Here is a 15344-nt window from a genome sequence, read left to right on the forward strand (position 1 = left end):
GTATGAGGAGCAGCTGAGGTCCCTGTGTTTGTGCAGCCCAGAGCAGAAGAGCTGAGGGGAGGCCTGATGGCGGCTGCAGCTCCTCACAGGGAGCGGAGGGGCAGCGCTGAGCTCTGCTCTGTGTGACAGCGACAGGGCCCGAGGGAACGGCATGGAGCTGCGTCAGGGGAGGGGCGGGTGGGGGTCAGGGACAGGGTCTGCACCAGAGGGCGGTGGGCATGGAACGGGCTGCCCCGGGCAGTGGGCACGGCCTGAGTGCCGGAGTTCAGGGAGCGTTTGGACAGCGCTCTCAGACATAAGACCGTATTTTCAAGCCCATTTGCTTTTGCTTATCATTACCATAAAGGAGAAACAAAAATATACTTGATCCTCATCACCTATCCACACTGCCAAGACTACAAAGGAGGCTCAACCTCCAAAACTGACTCAGAAAGAAATGTCAGAGTGCCGTCTTTCAACACAGGGTCTACCTCATCCCTCGAACTCTCCTCCAGCCGCTTTTGGGACATTTTTTCTTTTTCTCTCTAATGTTTTGCCCAACCCACTGTAGGGAGCTCACCCTCGGCAGCAACAGACGCACACAGGACCCAGCCCCCGGCGGGCGGAGCTTGCGGCCCGGCCCCCCGGCAAAGCATCCAGCCCCGGGGCCGGGACGGGGCCGGGGGGCGGCGGGTTCCCCTCCGCGGTCCCGGCGTTGCTGCGGGCGGTGGCGGCGACTGAGACGGGCGGATGGCGGCGGAGCTGGGCGCGGGGCTGCGCATCTTCCGCGATGTGAGTAGGCGGCATCCTTGTCGGGACCCCTTGCATCATTCGCAAGCATCTGGGGGTGGGGGTGTATTTGTTTATTGCTGTGGGTTTTTTTTCTTTTCCTTTTTTTTGTTGCGGAGCTATGATTTCCTCTCCTGTGTGGAAGGGAATTAAGCTGAGGAAGGTTATGGGTCTTTCCCTTTTCTCTTTTCCCTTTCCGTTTGCCTTTTCCCTTTTCTCTTCCCTTTCTCCTTCCTCTTTTCCTCCTGTGTTGGAGAGTGAGTTTGTTGCCAACGGTGTGCCTGTATCAAGAGAGCAGGTTAGCAGTTAGGGAAGGTTCAGAGAGGCATGGGTGAAAAAGCCATCATTTGTCAAGCTGCACTGCTTGGCTTTTTACTTTATTTTTTTCTGGGCTTTCCACTGTAGAGTATCTCACCCTGCAGAAGTGTGGAGTTTTTCCCAATGTGTCCTGCTAGAGCCTATTCGAGGTGCTGAGTAGACCTGTAAGGGAAGCCTAGTGAGGGAACAGCCCAGCATGTGCCCATCCTGCTCCTCCAGGTGCAGTGCTGGACTGTCAACTCAGCCCCTCAAGATGCAGGTGCAGTACTTGTTGTCTAAGCTTGCTCGGCACAGAGAGTTGCTTTGGTCCAAGGCAAGCACTGCATAAAAGGCAAACTCCATCCCCAAAATCTCTAATGTATCTTCTGTATTTCATGAGACTTGAAAATCTTCACACCTGCATATCTATGTACCTTCATAGCATTCAAACACTACCACCAACTGTGATCTACTTCAGACCAACTCTTCTATTAGAGTTAATCCTCAGTATCTGCTGGAAAAGACATGTTGTGTATTAAAGCTTGTTTTCAGGATCCTCTATCTACATATTTTATCCAGTATGACTATATTAGCTGTAGATGTCCCTGTTCATTGCAGGGGAGTTGGACTAGATGACCTTTAAGGTTCCCTTTCAACTCTGGAGTCTATGATTCTATGATTAACTTCCCCAGGCTGTTGCCCAAGTTATTTCAGGAAAAATCAAAACCATGTCTGCTCATCTAATAATTTCTCTAGGCTTCATAAGCACTTCTTTAAATCTCTTCATTGAGTTACTGTTTCCATTCGAGTGCATAATGAAAATACAGCAGTCTTGATTTCTAGTGCAACCTCCTCCCTGCTTTTGTGTCATGGTATTATTTTCATTAAAAACTATTTTTATGCAGATTTTTTTGGCCAGCCTTGACCCATATCTTTGGGGTGCCTCTAGTCAATTGAAGCCCCCAGCCCTACACATCCACAAGCCAAGATGGAGAAACCAGCACTCTTGGTGATGTAGATGCCTTGCCCAAGGTGAAATGTGCATCCCTACTGTAGCTGTACCACACATGATGCTCTGCTGCTTGTGACAATGGCCATTTTTAATCTGCTAGTAATGAACCTGCAAGGTGAGCAGCAGGACTTCAGCACTGCTAGCGCCTTTGATATGCTTCTGATGGTGGGCACCCATTGTTCCCTTGAATCACCTGTAATTGGGCAAAACAAAGCTCAGTTCATCACTTTAGATCTCACAGTGCTGTCTTCAGACTTCACAAATCTGTCAATTTCTAGCTGAAAAAAACCTGCAAAATCATTCAGCTCTGTGACTTTCTTTGCCATCTCTGCACACATACAGTTACTAGCTTTGGAGCATGATGGTTCAGTGGGCAGTATTGGTGGTAGGTGGACTAGATGACCTCAGAAGTTTTTTCCAATATTAATGATTCCATGATTCTATGCCGTCCTGGCTGGTAGATACACTGACATGCATGCTGACTTTTCCTCCAGGTGACAAGAAAGGAAATAAGAGTGCTTGACAATGACATGGGATAAAGACCAACAACAGTCTCCCAAAAATCCAGTTCAGCCTGCCAGGAATCCAAGACTTTATATTACCCATTAGGAACCACGGAAAAAGATTTTATTTTATTCCAACAATTCTTTGAATGCTCTTTCCTTTGCTCTGCTCTTGGCCAAAAGTTCTGTGTTAGCATTAGGAGGAAATTTCCAGTTTAGAATATAAACTTTAAAACCCCAAACAGTCCAATCCTCATACAGAAAACTAATTTATCTGGAAATACAAGGAGAGAAGGTGTCATCCTGATAAGCCTCCTTCATGCTGCACGTGATGTAAACTGAACCCAGAAGAAAGTTCAGCACAGAGGCCATAAATGAAATCCTGGCTGTTGCTCACTGTTTTGACATTTCTGCCCTGACACCATCTGACAGAATTCAGCAATAAGGATGATCCAGCAGAATGCGGCACCTGAATCCTCAGGTTTTTCATTTAGTTGCAGCACTATAAGCAGAGCATACTCCTGCCATTGGCAGATAATCAGCAAAACCACCTCTCCCTGAGAACAGGGACCTATCATAAACCGCTGATCGAGGAGCGGGCTATGGTGGTGGTACCTGCACTGAGACCCCAGCTGAGATTCCACTGGTCTTCACTGGGGGGAACATGCTGGGGTCCTTCCACAGCCTTTGCACGAGGAGACCTTTCTTCCACCTCTGTTTCCTATCATCAGAGGAATCCTGAGATTTGCTCCCACTCAGCTGACGTTGCTGCCTGCCACCCCCAGTCTGATCGCTGTGTGCCACCCAGTTCCGCTCCTGGCTTTTCCCTCCACACACCCAGACCCTGAGTCTTTTCTGCACCTCAGATGCTCAGAGCATACCCCAGCTGCTTACTGCCCTTGTTCTGCTTCTCTATACAGCTTCTCCCATCCCCAAGTCCATAAGCATAGTAGTTTTGTGGGATCAGGTTTTGTGCTTGGACATGATCCTTGTAAGCCATATATAAACTAGTAAATAAAGCTGGTTCATAGGGGTTTGGTTTTATGTGCATGTAGCACAGGAGGAGTTAAAGAAAGCAATATTGTAAGAGAAGAGTAGGGATACACTGAAGACTTTTCAGTTTTATGCAGCATTCTGGAATGTGATGTAGTGATGTAGCACTTCAATTGTGAATGCCCATTAAATACAGCCTTATATGCCCTGAACTCGTATCAGAAAAGTAATTCCTTTCTCTCTTTTTTTCATTTAGATACTGAGAAGAGCAGACAAGAATGGTAAGACCAGTCACCTGTTTCCCTCTTCCCTTTGGGAAAAATACTCATCGCTGATACAGCCTTTAAATCGTGCTTTAAGCATCTTGATATGAAAACCAGCCATCTCTCATGCCATTTTATGTTTTCTACAGGTTCTCTGCAATGTGTATTGTTGTGCACTGATTCTCCCCATGGATTCCTTAAGAACAGATCTTTTGCTTTCACAATTTAGCATGCGTATTTGATTTGCACTTTGGGTGTATGTGGGTGTTTTCATAGTGACATTCTGTTCCCAAGAAGTTTTGATCTATTTGGTTCTAGCTTCATCTTATTACTTTTTTAAAACACTATAGGCTATATCCAGCAATCAAATTTGCATTCCCTCCATTTGTGTTTATATGTTTGTTCTGTGTGTCAGTAGGCAGAATAAAACTTTGAATTCAACTTGTGCATTTATAACACAAAAGTGAGGTTTTTATTATATTATTGACTGAAATTTTTCCCCTGGTGCTAAAGATAAATCTTCTTTCCATATATGTTCCCCTATTTGAATACAGGAAGTTGGACCATGTAAGTCTTCACACATTTTGGCTATAGCAGGAGAAGAGCCTTGCCACAAAGGCCATAAGGTTCATCACAGGAGCTTTGCCTGGTGTACATATTCGTTGTCTTGGACCTGTCTTTAACTCCTTTTCTCATCTCTAAACTACTGTCCGATTTGGGTCAGATCACATTTTCATTTTGTGCCACTTTCCTATTAGAAAAATGATGTCACTGCCACAGTGTGAGATTGAGTAGTTCTGAGACTGAACTCTTACTACAATTACCATAATAGTACTTATGCTATCACACATTATTAGGTAACCAGAGCTAGATCTCACAAGACAAGACAAGAAAATAAAGGCTCCCAATTATTTATCACTGTAATGCAAATGTATAAGAAGTAGGGAAATTAAGGTTCTTGCAAAAGCTCAGACTGCACTTTGGCATTTTCCTGTAACACTGAACAATGCCAGACCCACAGCTCAGGCAGGCTTACCCCTGGCAGGTTACTCCTCAGAAAACAGATATTGTGCAGTTTTGATAAAGCTCGCTCTGGTAAGTGAAGGCACAATGACTGTCATTCAGAACATTGGTGAGGAGAGCTTTCAAGGAAGACCTGCTGGGCACTACCGTGGCTACTGTACATTTCGATGGTACAGCTGGGGGCATTGGGTAGCCATTAGTTGTTGCTGGGAGGACACCCACCTCTGGCAGTGTGTTTCTGCCCAACTTGTGTGCAGCAACTGGTATTTCCCACTAAACTACAGCAGTCTTATTCAGAGAGCTCGGGGGCACAAAACCAGCCAATGTAAGGTTTTTTTTGTAGTGATTTTTTGTTATCTCCCTCAGCTCACCAAAGACTCTCAAGTGCAGTGATGAATCAAACTGAATCCCAACGTGTGGGATATGTGGGATGCTGGGAAAGGGGTGAAGGAGGACCTTCACCAGCAGTGCCTTGCCAGCTTAGCTTCACACCAACTGCAGCATTGCCAGCAGACCTGCTTGTGGCTTTTGGGAAGATGCTTATGTTTGCCCTGAAGATTGGTACAAGACTGAGTGCGTGGTACAGAGCAGCAGTCAGCATCCCTCCTGAGACCTGAATGTGACTGAGCATTATCCAGATGATTACTCAGTGACAGATTTTCTATTTCCTCTCCTAGTCAGCCCTGTAGCACTCATCCATGGCCAGCTCCTGCTGAATGCCACTGTGGCCATCAAGAGCCCTTGCTTGGGGCTTCAAGTCTATGTCTTCATTCTCTGTCCCAATCCTGTTGGATCCACAGCACTTTGGTGGTGAGGATGACTTCCAGTCCTCCTTCAAGTTACTCCCCAGTTTATTACTTACACTTTTCTATTAGAACAGAGAAAACTTCACACAATCAGTGATGAACTTGCTTGTTCCAGTATCCACATGAGCCCTAGAGACTTTGGTCACTGGAGTTCACAACTATACATGGATGCTTTACAGCATAGTACTGGAGGAACTGAGATCAAGCACTCGAGTTCTATTAATTCAAGTCTATAAACTGGAAGTGGTTTCATATGTGCTTAATTGTGTTTGCTCAACCATCAGTAGCCTGTGGGACTTCCACTTTGCTAAACTAGCATAGATTAGAGCCAAATTATTAGGGAGCAGATTTGTTTTAAGGCCATGATATTAAGTAGCTGCTCTGAAATGTTACTGGAAATTTGAAGACATACCTAATATGTTTACACTGTTGTCAACACAGATCATTAGCTTTCATTAATGAATAGGATAATTACATTTCCAGTCACCTTTCTGTGCTACAGAAAACTGAGTGTTGGCTTACAGTAACAAATACCAAGTTGCTGTTCAGGATACTATCTGTTAAGCTCTCCTACACTTTTAAGAGGATTCTCTCAGAGCTGCCATAATAATTCTATGGGATTACAATACCCCCAATGCAACTAATTATAAAAACCCTACTTGTTGCTTGTTTGACAGCAATAAAATGATGCAATCAAAAAGTTGGATCAAACTGAAAAATTGGCTATGATAAGAGAGGGTGTTCTCTGAGCTTAGGGATTGTGTGATTTCAGGCTTGCCTTAAGCAAAGGAAGGACTGTTTAAAATAAGAGCTACAGAGCTGAGAAATCCTGCTGAATTGCTGTTACTCAGAGATATGACAGTCGTTTATGACAGATGGGTTTAAGTGAGAAATTATCAAAGTCATACCCCTCATTTAAAAGAAGGCATATAAATTTTAATTATTTTGTGGTAGCGGTTTCTTTCTCTGCCATCATTCTGTTGCCATTCCAATTCTGGAAATATCTACAACTTCAACAGGATGATCAGCTTCATAAACTCTGTCTGTAGTTTGTATTTCATGACTGAGCAGCTCCACTCTGTATGGATCAGATAAACACTTCTCCTACAACTGAAAGAGTCATATGATTTTCTGAGAGAGGGAACTTGGCATGGAAAAGGAATATCACATTTCGAAGAAATAAATGATTCATAATATTGACAAAAGTAACAGAAAATCCTGAGGAATAAAAACAATTTCATAAAGGTGAGATGTTGCACACTGATCTATCTGGAAATGTTTCTGTTTTGCATGACAAAATGAAGTTTTGGTCTGGTTTACTTTACAAAAATCCCCGTGTTCGAAGTATTTGACACAGAACTTATTTTGAAAATTCCCAACTGAAAGTTCTTCATCTATTTCATTCCTTCTGCCACTTAAAACAACATCAAACTCATGAAATTCCTCACAAAAAGTAAAATCTCATCCCCACCTAGCAGGGGAGAAGTAAGATATGCAAACTGGAGATAATCTACTGAAGGCACAGCTCCTCATCTTGCAAGCATAGCAGTCCTTTTGTCAGAGTCTTTCTGCTTTATCATCTCTGGATTTTTCTTGAGGGAAGCTGCTTCAGGTGTATCCCCTGTGGAGCTGGAAACAAATGGCTACAAGCATAGCAGCATGCTTACTGGGCTACTGAGTTTCACAAGTTAAGAACCAGTGCTTGATTATGGCCTTGTTCCTCCCTAACCCTGGGATCAAACCCAAGCAGGAGTTAAGTAAAACTGTTCTAATACAACTGGTTTGAAAAGGTGGTTTGTATGCGGATGCTGTTATTGATTTGGAAATACCAGTCGACTGTTGTGAAAAAACACTGAGTACAAGCTGTATCTCAAACATCTCTAAAGCTCCCAAGAGAGAGAGATTTGATTTCTATAGAAGCAGAGACTTTCTGGGGAAAAAAAAAAAAAAAAAAGAAAAAAAAAACCTGTAAGGAGCACAGCAGACATCATGAGCATCATGCTGCATGCGTTCAGGAATAACTGCAGCCAAATGAGGGAAAATGAAAAAAGTGATGACAAGCACTCCCTCAAAGTTGTTGTGTTCCCCCTCTCCCCTCCCCCCTGCCCTTAAAATATATATATTTTACCATTTCATTGAAATAAAACCTGTCAAACAAGAAATGCAGTCAGATTAGACTCATCTCGTTCTGTCATAATTCTTCATTCAGCAGCCACTAATGTCCGTGATACAGAGCACAGACATTACATAATTGTTAAATGTAGAATTCAAATGTATAAAATAGCACCATAAAGTCGACAGCATCTTATCCTGTCTGAGCTGTATGTCTATTGGGTCATTTTACAGAAAATACATCTAAAACTGGAGTCAGAGCACAGAAATTCTCTGAACATCTGTATTGCAGATTTCAGCTCCCAAATTGTTCTATCAGTACTGATAAAATTGATTTGTAAGACTAAGCCCTCATAGCATAGACTCACGGGGATCTCACTATACTGCTACTTACTTTCCAACCACCTGGATCCATTGCAGACCCACACCAGCTTCTGTTTCTGTTCCCTGGCCCTACCAGGGGTAGATTCCCCACCCCACCTCCCTGAATCCCTCAGATGCTGTGGGGCTGGGCCCTGCATTCCAGTGTCCATGAGTGGGTCCAACCCTGCTGCCAGGAGTAGGACTGCCACCCACCGAAGGAGGCTGCCCAGGGCCCCAAACAACCTGACCTTGAACACATCAGGGATGAAGCATCCATAGCTCTCTGGGCAGCCTGTGCCAGCATCTCACCACTCTCTCAGTGAAAAATTTCCCCTTGACATCTAAATTAAATCTCCCTTCTTTTAGTTCAAGGCCATTCCCCCCTATCACTACCTGCGTAAAAAGACATGCCGCAGTGAAAACAAACAGGGTTTGGCATAATCAGTAGACAAAAGGTAATCATACACAGATATTAAGCATCACTTAATATTGATATTTTTTCACATTTTCACATACTTGTATTCTTTCACATTTCATATTCCATCATGACATTCTGTAAGTTCCATTCCAGTGGATTTTAAGATTCCAAACTTTACTATTTCTAATTAAAAAAAAAAAAAAAAAAAAAGTGACTATTTTTAGATTCCAGCCTTCTTCCTATTTATCCTACTCTGCTGGAACCACTCAGTAACATGTGCTAAACTTTTCCTGCACTAGATTCTATTGATTGAATCTGCCTAATATGGCTCAAAGTCATTATATCTGGTTATATCAACACCTGATGCAGATCAGAGTCAATAAAAGCACAGAATCTTTAAAGCTTCAGATTTAGTACTTTTTCTTACACATCCTCTTCTGTCTGGAACCTGGAGGATATTGCTAGCACTGAAATTTATTATTTTACCAGCTCTTCCTTTGTCTCATTCCAGTCTAGGTGCCATAGGCAACTAATTAATTTTTTTCAGGTCTTTGAATCTGGTTCTGTCTTCACCCCTTTCCTGTTTTATCTGTGTATATCGCTGAGAAATGCCAGTATCTTTTAGCATTCAAGTGTCTGATTCTAGCATCTCATCCATCCAGTAGGTATGGACTTGCAGTCTGATTGGGTTCCATTTTTTGAGTTCTATTGTCTGTGCTTTTAAATTCCCATCTCATCAGGTTGAATACTGGGACCAGCTTTAGTGCTATGAGGTTTTCCTTCCCTCAGCTCTTCTGATTGCAGTAAGCTATATGAGCCATCTGATATTGCTCCTGCTATGGAAACATTGGCTGGAAGCTCATCTGTGAAGCCTGCAGATTACTTTTGCTGCTGGAGGCCTATGCTGAATGAATAAAGGCATTATCTGCTGGGAAGGACTCACAGTCCTAACCAGAAGTGAAAAATAGGTGACAGTGGGAACTGTTTGGTTGCCTTCAGGCCTTTGCCATTATCTCTGCAAGGTACACTGCTCCCCTGATCACCATAACCTCTGTTGGCTGCAAATTCACCATTTGCCATTATCTTTGGGAATGGAGAATCCAAATACATCAAAGGCACCTTGTTCTGGTTTTTTGTTTGTTTGTGTGTTTGGTTGTGTTTTTTTTGTTTGTTTATTTTTTAATTATTATTTTATTTTGTTCACTGAGGTTATCTTTCAATTCAGAAAGAGAGTATATATGTGGCTTTCTTTTGTCGGATACGCTGTAGTCCTTTGAAGTCAATTAGACAAGATAGATAATTTGCAATGTCTCCTGGCTGCCCAGGGAGATGGTGGAGGAGTCACATTCCTTGAAGGTGTTCAAGAAACATTTAGATGTTGTACTAAAGGACATGGTTTTGTTGGGAAATATTGGTGGTAGGTGGATGGTTGGAGGTTGGAGATCTTGGAGGTCTCTTCCAACTTTGATGATTCTATGATTCTATGATTCTATTGGTGGGAACATCTGCCAACATCCGCCTCTTGATATCATGGGTCAGTATCATAAAATAGAAGGCATTACTCTTGGAGCTACAGAATGAGATATATTTTATTGTTTATATTACCTTTGGGCTCCAAGGAGGTTGGGGAACTATGCTTGTTTTTGAAGAAACTTCAAAAATATGCAAGAGCAAGCAAGGTTTGCAAAACAGCTTCTGTGAGATAATGTTGCCAAGGCAAACACTGCTGAAGGCTGAAGGATTTGTCTGGTTTGTCCAAGGGATGTGTGCCTTCGGAAAAGTTTGTCTTCCATGAATCATCCATCTCCTGTCACTTTGCCAGTGGCAAAGACTGAAGTATCTGTAACAGACGGTTCAGCTCTGCTGCTTTGGAGCTCCTAAACCAGACAGTATTTATCTGGAAGCTCTGCGGGCAGTGAAGCATGCCCCCAGGGAGAGAGGACTGAGGATATGTGATGCAGCCTTTTAAATAAAACTCATGCTGGAAGCTGGGAAAGCATTTGGCTAGGCAGAAGTCTTCAGTTAAACAGTAAAAGGAACACTTGCTAGGGATTGGGCCTGAACTTCATCTGAGTACTCAAGAGGAACAGGTCTATCCTGGCTCCCATGTACAGTAGCAAACATTTACACCAAATGAGAGAAATGCCTCCAAGAATCAAGTTGTTGTTGTTTCAGTAACTGTAGCTGCATGAAATCTGTAAGTAACTAAATATGTTCAAAGCTCCTTAGCTTTTGCCAGCAACAAACTTACTGAAGTATCAGACTGGCTTTTCAAACTGTTAGTGAGAATAACAGTGATGAATCAAAAGGCAAACAGCTGATGTGCCCAAGCTGGCAGTAGGCAGTTCATTGATTTTGTGGATTGATGTAAAACCAATGATCCTCAAGAACAAAGATAAATAGGCAGATGTTTCAGGTTCTGTGTCACAGCCAGGCTGCTCTGTGAGTAAACACATATGCTTAATACAGGAAAGTTGCCAAAAATCACTGCTTCCTTGTATGTGTGTGTAGCTCATGCAAATCCCCTGCCCAGCAGAGGCTAAAGTTGCAGAGGCAATTTGATTAAATGATAAATTTTGTCTGCCTAAGCCAAAGAAAGCATAGCTGTGAAAAGCAGCTTGTTGGTATTTGTACTCTGCAACTAGTGCCAAATGGCAGATGTATTTAGATTCTCAATTAGGTAATCATGGCAGTTCTGTCAAAGGAAGTTGCCCATCTTCCCCACTTCAACACACTTGTGCCATCTTGATTTAGATTTCTTATAGATCTTGCCTTTTCGTTTTAATCATAATGATGATTATTGCCAGCTACAATCTGTCTTTTCAAGTGGAACCTTTCAAAATGTTTTTGTTGAAACAGACACTCAATTTGTTCAATTTTGAATCCTCTTGACGATAGCACATTTGAAGTCATATATACAAATCAAAGAAATTATGAAATAAGAGCAAGTAAGAGATTGAAGATATTCCCCAGCTCTGCTCTTCAAGTGAGCATGCTACTGTACAGCTTGTAGTTACAAGATTCAGATACTGCCTTTGTAAGGGATGCTTCACTGCTGTAAAATTAAGCTGCAGTATTGTAAACTTGTTGGGTGTTAAGGGCATCTCAGCCTTTTGCTCTACAGTTGTTTCGTGGCCTATGAGTGATAGGCTATGTTGGACTTTAGTCCATTTCAGAAGCCAGAATTTTCATTATTTTTTTCTTCTATTAATTCCTTTAATTAATTCCCTCTCCTCAGCCTTGAATTGTATTCTCAAGAAAAAAATAATCATTCTGTCTAATTAGTGGCCAAGTTAATAGACTCCAATGATCCCTGCATCCGAGAGTCTTACTTACAAGAACAAATGATTGCCTGATTCTGCTGCTTCAGTCAATGCAGTCATGGCCATCCTATGGGTAGGACAAGCTATCCAAACTATGACACATTTTATCAATTTCTGATTCTACTAATTAAAAGAATAGGAAATTCTGTTTATTAGAAAGTATCTGCAACTTAGCACTATCAGTAGGATTTTTTAGACATGTAAGGAAGTAGAAATATCGTCCCTACTTCAGCAAAATAGTGCAGTATTCATTAGAACACCCTTTAGAAATTAGTCAGGATTGTGTAGTTTGACAAAAGGAGGGCAGAGCCTCAATCTACAGTGCTAACATCCTAAAAACACCAACTAACCACTTCTTAATACATCTCAGTGATTTTGTCTCATGTGGACAAAGGCTTGCTATAATTAAAATGAAATCATGAAAATGACCTGCTAAATAATGCAGTAGAGGTTGCAACAAGGACTCTTTCCTCTTCAATCAGTGTACATGCTATTACTGTCCTTCCAAATTTAAGCATATGAGACTTCTCCTTGCTCCGAGTTTCATCAGTCCTGAAGACACCGCCTAACTATAGAGAGATGTATCAATGATCAGCATTGATGAGATCATATTGGTGATCCAGATCCATGTGGTTATGATTGTTCTTGTTCCAAACAAATGGTAATAGTAGGTACTGAGACAATATAAAGTCAATTTTTTTGTACCTGGGCTCCACTATATATTACATGATCAATTTGAATTCTGTCTTAAAATTCGGCTGACCTGTGATATATGTTCAAAACAGTTTTCTCATTGCATATTTTTGGTGTCATCTCCAGACTAGTCACATGCTATCAAATATAAAACTTATTATTTTCTATACTGACCAAGAAGATGAACTGAAATTCTTTCCATTGGAAGAGGACATGAATCTGGCTTCTTACTCACAGATTCACAGAACCACAGAATGGCCAGGATTGGAAGGGACCTCCTGGATCAGGGATCTTCAACCTGTCTGATGCCAGCAGGGCCACCAGCCTCCACATTCAGTACTAGACCAGGCTGCCCAGGGCCCCATCCAATCTGGCCTTGAACACCTCCAGGGATGGGGCATCAACAACCTCTCTGGGCAGCCTGTTCACCACTCTTATACCACTCTCATAGTAAAGAACTTTTTTACTCCATAAAAGTCAAACATTTCTTGTTTATTTTGTTAGTTCTATACCAAGCTTGGAGCTTCTTTTTTTTTTTTTTTCTTTTCTTTTTTTTTTCTTTTTTTTTGAGAAATATGTATCTTTTGAAGAAAAAGAAAATAAACCAGTGCAGTGTATTGATTAACATTGCTAGCCACACAGGAGACCCTACTGCTATTGAATTGTGCATTCCCTTTCATTCTCCCTTTTAAGAAGCAGGAAGCAGAAGAAAAGGAAAATAAATAGATAACTATAGATAGCTGGAGTAACCTTCACTGAACCTACATGTTCCTTCAAGAAATTATTGGTTTTGTAGTTTCCCGAGGTTTCTTTGACCCCAGAGGCCACTGATATTCCGTGCAGAGGTGAGGACATGGACATGGACCAATCAGGAGGAAGGGTGGGGCGGGATGGGAAGAAGACACAGTGAATGGGATCAAGGCAAAAGCAAGAAGATTGTCTTGATTTGTTTAGCAGTGGAGACTTACAAATCCAAACTATCTTTTTTGAAAGATGAGAAGGAGGAAGTTTAACAGAGCTGTCAGTCAAACTGAGAATTCTTGTACAACAGCTGATGCATTTAACATCATATTATTTACATGTCTTGAATATATAGTTTCTACATTTACTTTGAAGAGCTTGTTGGTTGTTGTTTTTTTTTAATAGCTTCCTCCTTTGTCACATGGACTAAATGTGCAAAACCATAAACGAAACTGACACTTTCTTCTTATTTTCTTTTTTCAGATGATGGAAAACTGTCCTTTGATGAATTCAAAGCTTACTTTGCTGATGGAGTTCTGAGTGGAGAAGAACTGCATGAACTTTTTCATACGATCGATACACACAATACAGAGTAAGTGTCCCCTTCTTACACTCAAAGTGCTACTCTTTGCACCCGAGCATGGAAAAAGCCGTCAGGGTGATTTTGAAGTCTAAGAAGAAGGCTTTTTTAGGAAAGCTAGACTGTCATTCTGCTCTAAGCTGTTCAACTACACTGTTTCTAAACTCTTTAGAAATACCTAAGTTCTGATGTATGTGATTAGGAGAGCAAGTTTTCTATGCTCTCCTCTCATGCTAATAAGGATGTGGCCTCCTTCAGGATTAAATATCACTTTCTCCATTCTTTACCCTTCTTCACTGATTCATTACCTGAGATGAGTACTTGACCAGATGTTAAGCTGGGAAAAAAAGTAACCAAAGCACTCATGAATAACAAAGGGCAGAACAAGACATCCCATCTGGTGCTGGTTTGGGACTGGTGCTGATGTCATCTCTTGGGCAATTTTGATGTCCTCATTATGGCTGGGCTAAGCAAGACAACAGATTGGCAACCTTGCTTATTGCTTTCAGCAGATCAAATATTATGCCACTGCATTCTCTCTTAAGCTGTTTTTTTTCCTTATGTGTAGTGATTGAAGAAGAGAATGATTTTCCTTTTTATTTACTTTCTGTCCATCTGCAATTATTCACTACAGATCTCCCAGTTACTGCTAATCAGGATGGTATTATCAAGCTAATGGTTTTTAAATTGAACTCTTTCTGTGTGTTTTAGTTTCAGCTGGGATGGAATTGCTTTCTTTAGAGTGTCTGGTATGATGCTGTATTTTGGATCTAGGAGACAAACAATGCTGATAACACACCGATATTTATAGTTACAGCTATACTGTTGTACAGTGCCAAAGCAATTCCCAGTGAAGGGCCCAAGGATCTGGGAAGGAATGTAGTTAGGACAGCTGACTTAAACTGGCCAAAGGGATATTTCGTACCATATGACATCATGCTAAAGGAGTTTTGAAGGGGGTGACACTTCACCTTCCTCTTCCGTTGCTCAGGGAGTGAGCTGGACATAGTTTGGGGTGTGATGAGCAATAGCTTATGCATCATTTGTTATACACACTCATATATATATATGTATTATTTATCATGACTATTCACCTTTTCATTTTCTCTATCTTAGTAAATAGTTTTATTTCAACGCACAAGTTCTGCTTTTTTTCCCAATTCTTTCCCTCATCCCATTAGGAAATGAGGAGAGTGAGCAAACAACCACATGGTGCTCAGCTGCCTGCTGGCTTAAACCACAACACTATAGTAAAGGAGGTTGCTTATTTCTTTAGCTGAGGGGTTCTGACATCAGGCAACCATCATGGCATGAGCTATGGTCCCCCTTACAAGCAGTGAGCACACAGTAAGTCAGTACTGCTTTTCTTAGCTGCCTACAGTGAGACAGTGTGTATGAAGATGCTATAATGGTCCAGCTTCCTATGCTTGCTATAACAAAAATGAAGAC

General features: G+C 41.8%; 1 protein-coding gene across 2 annotated transcripts in view; it reads left to right on the top strand.

Annotated features, from left to right (window-relative positions):
* Positions 1-613: 613 nt before the first annotated feature.
* Positions 614-15344, top strand: part of NECAB1 (N-terminal EF-hand calcium binding protein 1) — a 56589-nt gene continuing 41858 nt past the window's right edge. Inside the window, exons 1-3 of one of the 2 annotated variants that reach the window (XM_085221387.1) lie at positions 614-771; positions 3830-3854; positions 13799-13907. In XM_085221387.1, the coding sequence (XP_085077513.1) occupies positions 730-771; positions 3830-3854; positions 13799-13907 (176 nt within the window). In that variant the 5' untranslated portion in view covers positions 614-729. The remainder of the gene's footprint in view (positions 772-3829; positions 3855-13798; positions 13908-15344) is intronic. The other variant, XM_085221388.1, reaches the window with a different exon arrangement.

This window comes from Meleagris gallopavo, chromosome 3 (assembly GCF_905368555.1).
Source record: "Meleagris gallopavo chromosome 3, MGAL_WU_HG_1.1, whole genome shotgun sequence".
NCBI classification, from domain to species: domain Eukaryota; kingdom Metazoa; phylum Chordata; class Aves; order Galliformes; family Phasianidae; genus Meleagris; species Meleagris gallopavo.